Here is a 9,308-nt window from a genome sequence, read left to right on the forward strand (position 1 = left end):
CTCACAAATTAATTGAATGTATGATGTTATTTGAAATTATATTTTACAAATTAATATGCAAAATAATGAAAGGAAAAATTCTATTCACATATAAAATTCATACAAAACATTTGACAAGAATAATGTAACAATGCTATTATTGTAAAAAAATACATCTTCAATGATATTTTATTTTGAAGTGAATGGTTCATAATGAGTCACATCATTATGTATAATTTTTTTTTTTTTTTGTATAACATTAAAAATACATTTAATGAAAATAAAGGGGGATTGTTATCCGATTAATGATAATTGGGTTAGGGTGAAATTGTGTGTGGAGAAGTGATATTTATATTTTGTGCATGGACATGTGATATAAATAGATAATTGTTTCTGTAATATAACATAAATAGATAACAAAATAAATTATTAAAAATATGTATATATATAGATAACTATTTCTGTAATATAAGGTAAATAGATAACAAAATAAATATTAAAAATATGTATATACATATTGAGAAAGGGTCTAGTTTCTCTCCAAGGGAAAACTGAAATGTGATGTTGGCTTCTTGTGAACCCATCACGGGCCTAGATTAATAATTTGGTCTATTTTTTAGAACCCTGCACTACAATATGAGACAGAACTATTTGCGACGGCACACTTGCCGTCTCAAAAAGTCACTTTTTGCGACGGCAGAAAATGTCGTCTCAAAAAATGAGAGTATTTGTGACGGCAGAAAATACCGTCGCAAATACTCTTATTTTTTGAGACGGCAAATAATGCCGTCGCAAATGCTCTGCTTTTTTGAGACGGCAAATGGTGCCGTCGTAAATACTCTGCTTTTTTGAGACAACATTTTCTACCGTCACAAAAAGTGACTTTCGTGTTTTTTTTTTTTAGTGAATATTTTTTAAATTTAAATATTTTTTTTTTAGATGTACCTTACTTAGATGTATCTAAAAAATAAAAAATTTATGAAAAAATATTTTTAAAAATTAATAAATACATAAAAATACAAAAAAAAATGTATTGAATTATTGTATTTTTTTATATTTTTGGTATTTAGTGAATTTTTAAAAGATTTTTTTTACAATTTTTAAAATTTTTAGATGTATTTATGTTAGGTATGTCTAAAAATTTTAAAAAATACTTAAAATATTAAAAAAATCAGTAAAAACAATATAACACGGAAAACAAGAAAGTATAATTTTCTCAAAAGAGTTTTTGGAAAACTCTAACCTAGCATAGTGTTGCGGTTTTGAGATAGCTTCATATATATACAGTCACAAAATGGTTTGAATAAATTCAACGGTATTTTTCTGTTGCAAAAAGAATTTAAAAAAATAATGTCGTCTTACTCTTTTGATATAACATTTCTCTTTTCATTTATTTTTTCATCTTCCTGTCTCTCTGTCTCTATCTCTCTCTCTTCTCTTTATCTCTTTTTATTCATTTCTCTCTATCTCTATCTCTCTTTCTTTCTATGTCTGCCTGTTTCTCTCTCTCTCATTTTCTCTCTGTGTCTCTCGCATATCTCTCTTCTCTCTATCTCTCTCGCTCATCTCTCTAATCTCTATCTCTTTCATTTTTTTTCTCTCTCTCTCTCTCTCTTATCTTTCTATCTCTCTCTATCTCTCTTGCTCATTTCTCTTCTCTTTCTGTCTCTCTCTTTTTCTGTGTCTCTCTCTCACTCATCTCTTTTCGTTTTATTTCTTTATTTTTTTGTCTATCTCTCGCTCATCTCTTGTTTCTCTCTCTTTTTCTATCTTTCCATCTCTCTCTCTTTCTCTCTCTATCTCTTTTTCTGTCTATCTCTCTCTCCTTGTCTCTTTCTCACTCATCACTCTTCTTTCTCTCTCTGTGTCTACTTGTCCATTTGTCTATTTCTCCTTCACTATGTTCGCCTTGCTTACTCTCTTATTCACATCTTCTCTATTTATCGATCTCCTTCTCGATTTATCGATCCACTATAAGAAAATACACTTTTGGCAACCACTTTGTCTATCTCTCTCTCTCTCGCTCATCACTCTATCTCTCTTCTTTATCTGTCTCTTCCAAAATTAAAATATTTTTTAAATATTTAAAATATTTAAAAAATTGATTTGAATTAAGTTTTAAACAGAGTTTTGAATTATCTGTCTTCTTTATTTATTGAGCTCCCTATCGATTTATCGATCCACTACAAGAAAATGCACTTTTAGCGACCACTTTGTCTCTTTCTCGCTCATCACTCTGTCTCTCTATCTCTTTTCTCTATTCGTCTCTTACTCATCTCTCTTTCTCACCACCCATCTTCTCTACCACATTTACCACTATTGCAAATGACATTCAACTACCACCACTCTTCTCTTTCTCTCTTTCACTCACCACTCTTCTTTCTCTGTTTGTTTGTCTATCTATCTGTTTGTCTGTCTGTCTGTGTGTCTTTCGTTCATCTTTCTTCTCTCTATCTCTCTCATTGGTCTTCTTTCTATGTCTCTCTCTCGCTCATCTCTCTTCTCTCTATCTCTCTCATCTCTTTTCTCTCTCTGTCTTTCTCGCTCATCTCTCTTTTCTCTCTCTCTGTCTCTCTCGCTCATCTCTTTTCTCTCTATCTCTCTATTTTGTTATTCTCTCTATCGTTCATCTCTTTACGCTCTCTTTCTATATGTCTCTCCCATCTCTTGTTTCTCTCTATTTTTCTATATGTCTCTCTCTATCTATTTCTCTATCTGTCTCTCTCTCTCTATATCTCTTTCTCTCTTTATCTCTCTCTCACTTATCACTCTTCTCTCTTTCTTTCTCTCTCTGTGTCTGTTTGTTTGTCTCTCACTTTTGTCTCTCTCTCTCTCTTTCTCTCTATGTGTCTGTTTGTCTCTCTCCCCCATTGTGTTCACATTGCTCATTCTCTCCCTCATCTCTTCTCTATTTACTGAGCTTTCCACTACAAGAAAATGCATTTTTAGCGACCACTTTTTCTCTCTCTCTCGCTCATCACTCTGTCTCTGTCTATCTCTTTCTCTTCTCTATCTGTCTCTCACTCATCTCTCTCTCTCTCTCTCACCACCCATCTTTTTTACGACCTTCACCACTACTGCAAAACGCCATTCCACTACCACCATTACTTCTACTGTCGCCATTTCACCTCTACGACTACCATTACTACTACTATTGCCACCACTCCACTACCACCACTGCCACTACTGCCATTACTACTACCATTACCTCTCTTTCACCCCTGCCACTCCATTTACACTACCACTACCACAACTTCACCACTAATCTCTTTCGCCATCACCATCACCATCATCTCTTGTCCACCACCTTCACTACTGCTGCCGTTCTTTTTCCTCTACCATAAAAAATTAGTTCATGATTTTTAGTAATAAAAAAAAATAGGCCGCAAAAAAATATTTTTCATTGACTACAGAAAATTAATTTTTATTTTAGTGGAAAATATTTTTCATTAAAATATATATGAAACAAATAAATTTTCAACCTTAATAACGAAAAAAAATGAAAATTATTATTTATTTATTTTTATTATTTAAATATTCATTTATGATGAAATTTTTTTTTTAATTTTTTTTTCTCATCCCCCCCTCATTTTTATTTTAGTGAAAAATATTTTTCATTAAAATATATATGAAACAAATAAATTTTCAACTTTAATAACGAAAAGAAAATAAAAATTATTATTTATTTATTTATATTATTTAAATATTCATTTATGATAAATTTTTTAAATTTTTTTTTTTCTATTACAAAATAAAAAAATGAAAATAATATTTTTATTATTTAAATAATATTTTTTAAATAATATTTTTTTAAAAATATTTTAAAAAAACCCATTTTTTCCATTCCCGCTCCCCCCAAAATCCCCAATTCTTTAGAACCAAAAAAAACCCCCCCAATTCTTAGAACCAAAAAAACCCTAAATCTAATCGTCTCCCTTACATCACTCTCTCAGTCGCCTCTCGTTCATCTCTGCACCGATCACTCTCTCACTCTCTTGTTGTTCATCTCATCGATTCGCACCGATAATCGCACCGCCGATCTACTCACAGGTAAATTCTTTCTCTCAATCTCTGTCTCTCTCTCTCTGCCCGATGGTTGTTATATATATATATATATATATCAGATATATCTCTGATCTAATCTGTCTCCCTCACTCTCTCATCTCATCAGATCAGTCTCATCTCTGTCTCTCTCTCTCTCGCCCCGATAGACTCACATTGTCTCACAGGTAAGTCTCTCTCTCTCTCTCTCTCTCTCCCTGATCTCTCATCTCTACACTGCACCGATCGAATCTGTGTGTGTAATGTCTCCCTCATTCTGTGATGTCTGTAATGTCTGTATGTTAATCTGAATCTGAAATGTTGATCTTAGTTGATCACACTGTGTAATCTGAAATCTGATCTTAGTTGTGTCTCACACTGTGTAATGTTGATCTTAGTTGTGAAATCTGAAATCTGTATGTTAATTTTATTAATTCTGAAATCTAAATCTGAATCTGAAATATGAATCTGTGTGTTTTTGTTTTTAATTAATTTAATTTTTTTTTTCAGATTTGGTATATTATATATGCAAATCAAGACAAAAGTACCCAGAAATTAAAATCAAGTTACATGTTTGTGCATTTAGGGCGTGTTTGGACATCCCATTGGACTTGAATGTGTACATACTTAGTTATATTTCAGCTTAGAAAAGCAGCAGTGTTATAGTGGACAAGTGATATAGTGTCATTTGGGAAGTCATTTGCTTAACTAGATGGTGTGTATTGAAAATAAACTGAGGTAATTGTATAAGGGCAGTTTGGGAATGGTAAAATGGGCGACAGTGTTCACGCCAACTTGGGCGCTCGCATTATATAATAGAATAGATAAACTCATTAATTATGCAATGTCAGTTTATGATGTTAAAAGCTATGAATGGTGCAGTGATATTATTAAATTTCTTGGGTTATCCAAACAACTTATTTTGTAACATGGGGAAAAGAAAAGGGAAGGGAAATTTGAATTAAGCTTCTTTTTTTATTTTATTTTTTCCCTCTACATTTTCTTTCCTTTTTTATTTTTTCTCCACAAACACAGCCTAAAGAATTCTTTGTGATAAGCATATGGTTGTTAATTGTTAAGGTAAGCCAATTAACTAGAAAGCTTATAAACTGTTAGAAATGGGCCAGTAATGTGTATGAAGCTGTCACAATGATGATATTAATTTGATTTGTTTTTTAGAATGACTCATCATGTTCCCAAATTCATTAGTATTCGGATGTGTGGTGTAGGCATGCATAGAATGTGGTTTCTTTTACGTCATAAACTATGGGGTAGAGCAAGAACTGCTTAAGCAAGTGTTTGATGAGAGCAAAAGATTCTTCTCACTCCCCCCTAAAGAGAAGATGAAATTGCTTCACAAAGAAAATAGAGGTTATACGCCACTGTATGCCGAGAATCTCAACCCTTCTTCAAGTTCTAAAGGTTTTACTGTTCTCTCACTTTTAACAAATTTTGTGATGCTTTCAAATTGTATATAAAGTGGGAAATGTGCCGATGTAAGTTGAAATTTTCAAATTATAAAAAAAAAAATTCAGAAAAGTGTATCTGTATGGTATCGAGATTGAATATGCTGAAAATTTGAATGAATGCTCTCAAATTTTGGTGGAAGCATAAATTGACAAATAATAGCAAGTTTGGCAATGATTTTACAAAGATTTTGTGATTCAGTCTAAACAGGATGTGGTCTTAAAGATACTTTTTTCCAATTCATGAATTTAAAGCCAGGGTTGAAACTTATTGATTGATGGTATGATTGATATTAGATGGAGAAACTCTAATCGGTTCTTTTCTCATTAATACATATTTCATTGGTGTAATGGAGAAAAGAACTTGGGGTTGACTGTCTTCTACTGATTGGAGTACAGGTGACTCAAAAGAAAGTTTCTATATTGGTCCCCTGGAAAGCATTTCAAGTCATAGTAATCTGAATCAATGGCCTTCAGAAGGTATTTTAATAATTTCGTGTGCTGTCATTTGTTTATGTTCTCTTAATGTGTCCTCATATAAAAATTTCATTTCTCCTGCATTTGTGATCTGTCATTTAGCATACATTTTGTACAATGGGTACATGATTCCTAAGGTGAAAACATTATTTCTGGTGTTGTCTGGCTAGGAAATTCCAGAAGTTTTTCCATCTTGGAGACCTACTATTGAATCTTACTATGAAAGAGTCCTGTAAGTTTTCCCCATTGTTTATTCCTGTGTCACACTCTGAAAAGAGAGTAGAAAGTTATCAAAAATCATAGTAAATCTATTCACTTAAACTGTGTCTGCCTAGTAAGTTCATTTCCTTCAATCAACGTTAATTTCTTTATACAAAATCAGAAGTTTTGCTCATGCATACATGATTTCTTTGACTAGTTTATAGTGCTAATTTGTATTTCCTTCCCTTGGATTTGACGTTTTGGATTTCTTTCTTGTGCAATTGAAGTTGGAGTGTTGCAAGAATTCTAATATGTAGAAGACCAGATTGAGGGTTGTGAAATGTGAAATATCAATGATTTCTTTGATTTTTTTACTTGTGTCCAACACATTCCATGCACTTAACTTTTTTTGTTTCTGTTTTTGTGGGTAAATGGGCAAACCTGTGCTTATGCAGCTCCGTAATCTGGAAAGGGGTGTGGACATATTAGTTGCCACACCGGGGCGCTTAGTAGATATGATAGAGAGGGCAAGAGTTTCTCTTCGGATGATCAAGTATTTGGCTTTGGATGAGGCTGATCGAATGTTGGATATGGGCTTTGAGCCCCAGATTCGAAGGATTGTTGAGCAAATGGAGATGCCTCCACCAGGTGCAAGGCAGACAATGCCTCCACCAGGTGCAAGGCAAATGGATATGGGCTTTGCAGTCATGTTTCTATAGGTAGTAGTACTATGAAAGATGGCTTAGTTTTTTTTTTTTTTTATAATATTTTTTTTGTTTTGTTTTAATTTTTTAATTTTATTTTTATGAGATCATGGTTCTACGTTTGATTTGATTCTTTTAATCTATTAGCTAGATAAAAATCATTGTTTGTTTTAACTTTTAGATACGGTGTAGATAGTATTTCTATTGTACTCTTTTTAAAGAGTTAAAAATGCTTTGATTGCTGCTGTGCTGTGAAACAGGTTCACTTCTAGAATTCTAATCAAGCAGTATTTTAATTTCCCCCCCACCTTTTTTCCATTTAAAATTTTATTTTTTTTAATTTCAGTGACTTTTTTAGTTGTAGCCCTTGTAGAATGTTGGCTACATGGCCATGTTGACATTTGGTATTGTTGGACACAGAAAGCATTTGATGAAGATGGTAACGTAAAGCAACCAAAGCAACTCTCAATTAACAAAGTTGGACATGGTATGTGGGGAATACTATTCTTCTTCTTCCTTCTTGGATGTATGTATGTGGAGAATTCATATCATCTCTGTCATCCCCTTAAATTCTATAATTACTTTGAATGTTTTCATTTATATCTTTAAATTTCAATAATCTTATTTGGATTCTAATAAAGTTAGTAAATGAATTGCTATGACAATCCAAATGATCGAAAAGAGGATATGAGTGGATGGTACACTGACATTTGTTATGCCTTTTTGGTTGGCATTATATTGCCACTCTTTTTGGGTGAATACATTGTATTGCCACTCATATTGTATGTTTTGTGTAGCGCTGCATGAGATTGATCCAGTCTTCAAAGAATTCTCTTGCTCGGAGAGACTATCAAGCTTACTCTTATCCTTAGACTACAAGAGGCCGATGATCATTCAATCAATGTACATATTTAAGGTACCTCTTGTTCTTTTTTCATCATGTTATTAGCACACTTATTTTCTGGTAATGTGGCAGTTGTATGTATCCAATAGGCTGAGCTTGAGCTTGTGCTTGTGTCTTTGACATACAGCACTGTGCGAGCTTAGTGTGGCCTTCTTTAGAAGAAAAAATGCATTTGGCAGATGTCTGTTCAATTATGTTCTTTTTTTTTTTTTTAAATGTATAATTGATTTATCAAAGAATTTTTTTTATCAATTCTTTACCATCTCAAATAGTTGATCTCTTTCGCCCAAGATCACCTATGTTGAAGTTTAAGTTTATTAAAATCCCTCTCTACATTTTTTAATTCATCGTCCGTCTTAAGGTAAACATCTTCATTGGTTTAGTTTTAAACTCCCCAGTCCTCACTAATAGGTGAAGAAATGTTGCTCAAATGATGACAATCCTTTAGGCCTGACGTTTTACTCTTTGTTGTCACCATATCACTAAATCAAATATAATTACTCTGTTTCACAACTTGCAGAAAAGCATATATATATAGACTATGGCTATGAGTATTCTTGATCATCATCTCATACAATAATCATTAATGTACTAAATATCTTTCTAGAGTGCCGTAAAATTGTGAATTTTCGTCAACCCTTAGTTTGCAATTTTCAAAAAGGAAGTCTAATTTAATTTTGTTTCCTATTCTGATTTACTATCATTTGATGAATATTTTTCAATTTTTCCTATAGAGTTTTGTTCTCTTGGAGTAATTCTTCAATCCTTTTATTTGTTCTTTCAACTCAAAATTTATAGAGCTACATGTCTGTTAGGTTGAAGCCTTGAATTTTAAATTCAAGTATATTTTTTAGATACTGAGTTGGCTCTTTTGTTGTATCTTCTTCAACCTCAACAGCTTTCCGAGGCAGAGAAGGAGATACAGAGGCTACTGGAGAGATGCGATGGTGTTTCAAGCAACAGCCCGACTTCATTGTTCTCCATGGAAGCCATGGATCCACCTTTTCTAGGGGAGTTTGGGATGGAAGGGTTTGGAAATATTTTTTATGTGCCAGAAAACAATTACAATCATGGCATGGATTGGGTTAATCTTATATGATATGTAATTAAAGCAATTCTAGTATTAATGTAACTAGTGACCATCTTATGTACATTTTTTTTTTTTTTTTTTGCCCTTGGCTTTGTTTTTATGTTGTAGTGTTTCAGTGGTATTTTACATTTAACTAGAAGATGGAATTGTTAATGTTAGAATATAACTTGTTTTTTAATTATAGATGAATTTTTATTTATATATTGGACTTTTTAATTGTTATATAATTATTGGTTTTTTTTATAGTTATTTTTCATTTAATATAAGTCATTTTTATATTTTTAATAATTTTATTACAGGTTTTTTTTTTGTTTTTTAATTTTTTTTTAGACGGCAGAACATCCTGTCTCAAAAAGAAATTTGAAATAGGCTTTTTGCGACGGCACCTCTACTGTCGCAAAAGATAGGGAATATTATTGAAAAATAAGGCCTTTAGCGACAGTATC

At 32.3% G+C, this 9,308-nt stretch overlaps 1 protein-coding gene across 12 annotated transcripts; it reads left to right on the plus strand.

The window, feature by feature from the left end:
• Positions 1-3,842: 3,842 nt before the first annotated feature.
• On the plus strand, positions 3,843-9,058 carry LOC114268065 (uncharacterized). 12 transcript variants are annotated; one of them, XR_014333565.1, is made up of 9 exons: positions 3,843-4,029; positions 4,151-4,208; positions 5,250-5,442; positions 5,886-5,966; positions 6,144-6,195; positions 6,620-6,883; positions 7,289-7,355; positions 7,666-7,784; positions 8,671-9,058. XR_014333565.1 is itself a non-coding variant. In XM_082875476.1 (9 exons), coding segments are annotated over exons 6-9 (462 nt in total). In that variant the 5' UTR covers positions 3,847-4,029; positions 4,151-4,208; positions 5,250-5,442; positions 5,886-5,966; positions 6,134-6,195; positions 6,620-6,885; the 3' UTR covers positions 8,872-9,058. The 12 variants fall into 12 exon arrangements, 7 of the variants coding, with proteins under 7 accessions (XP_082731602.1, XP_082731601.1, XP_082731604.1 ...); XM_082875476.1 differs by having other exon boundaries at positions 3,847-4,029; positions 6,134-6,195; positions 6,620-6,886; positions 7,215-7,355; XM_082875475.1 differs by having other exon boundaries at positions 3,848-4,029; positions 6,620-6,886; positions 7,215-7,355.
• The last annotated feature ends 250 nt before the right edge of the window (positions 9,059-9,308 follow it).

This window comes from Camellia sinensis, chromosome 6, assembly GCF_055761805.1.
Source record: "Camellia sinensis isolate YWXY chromosome 6, ASM5576180v1, whole genome shotgun sequence".
Taxonomy (NCBI): domain Eukaryota; kingdom Viridiplantae; phylum Streptophyta; class Magnoliopsida; order Ericales; family Theaceae; genus Camellia; species Camellia sinensis.

Excerpts from the sequence above, each read along its gene's own strand:
- LOC114268065 (XM_082875476.1), top strand. Across the intron at positions 7,356-7,665 it reads AATTAACAAAGTTGGACATG|CGCTGCATGAGATTGATCCA; the intron begins GTATGTGGGGAA and ends TGTTTTGTGTAG. Across the intron at positions 7,785-8,670 it reads AATCAATGTACATATTTAAG|CTTTCCGAGGCAGAGAAGGA; the intron begins GTACCTCTTGTT and ends CAACCTCAACAG.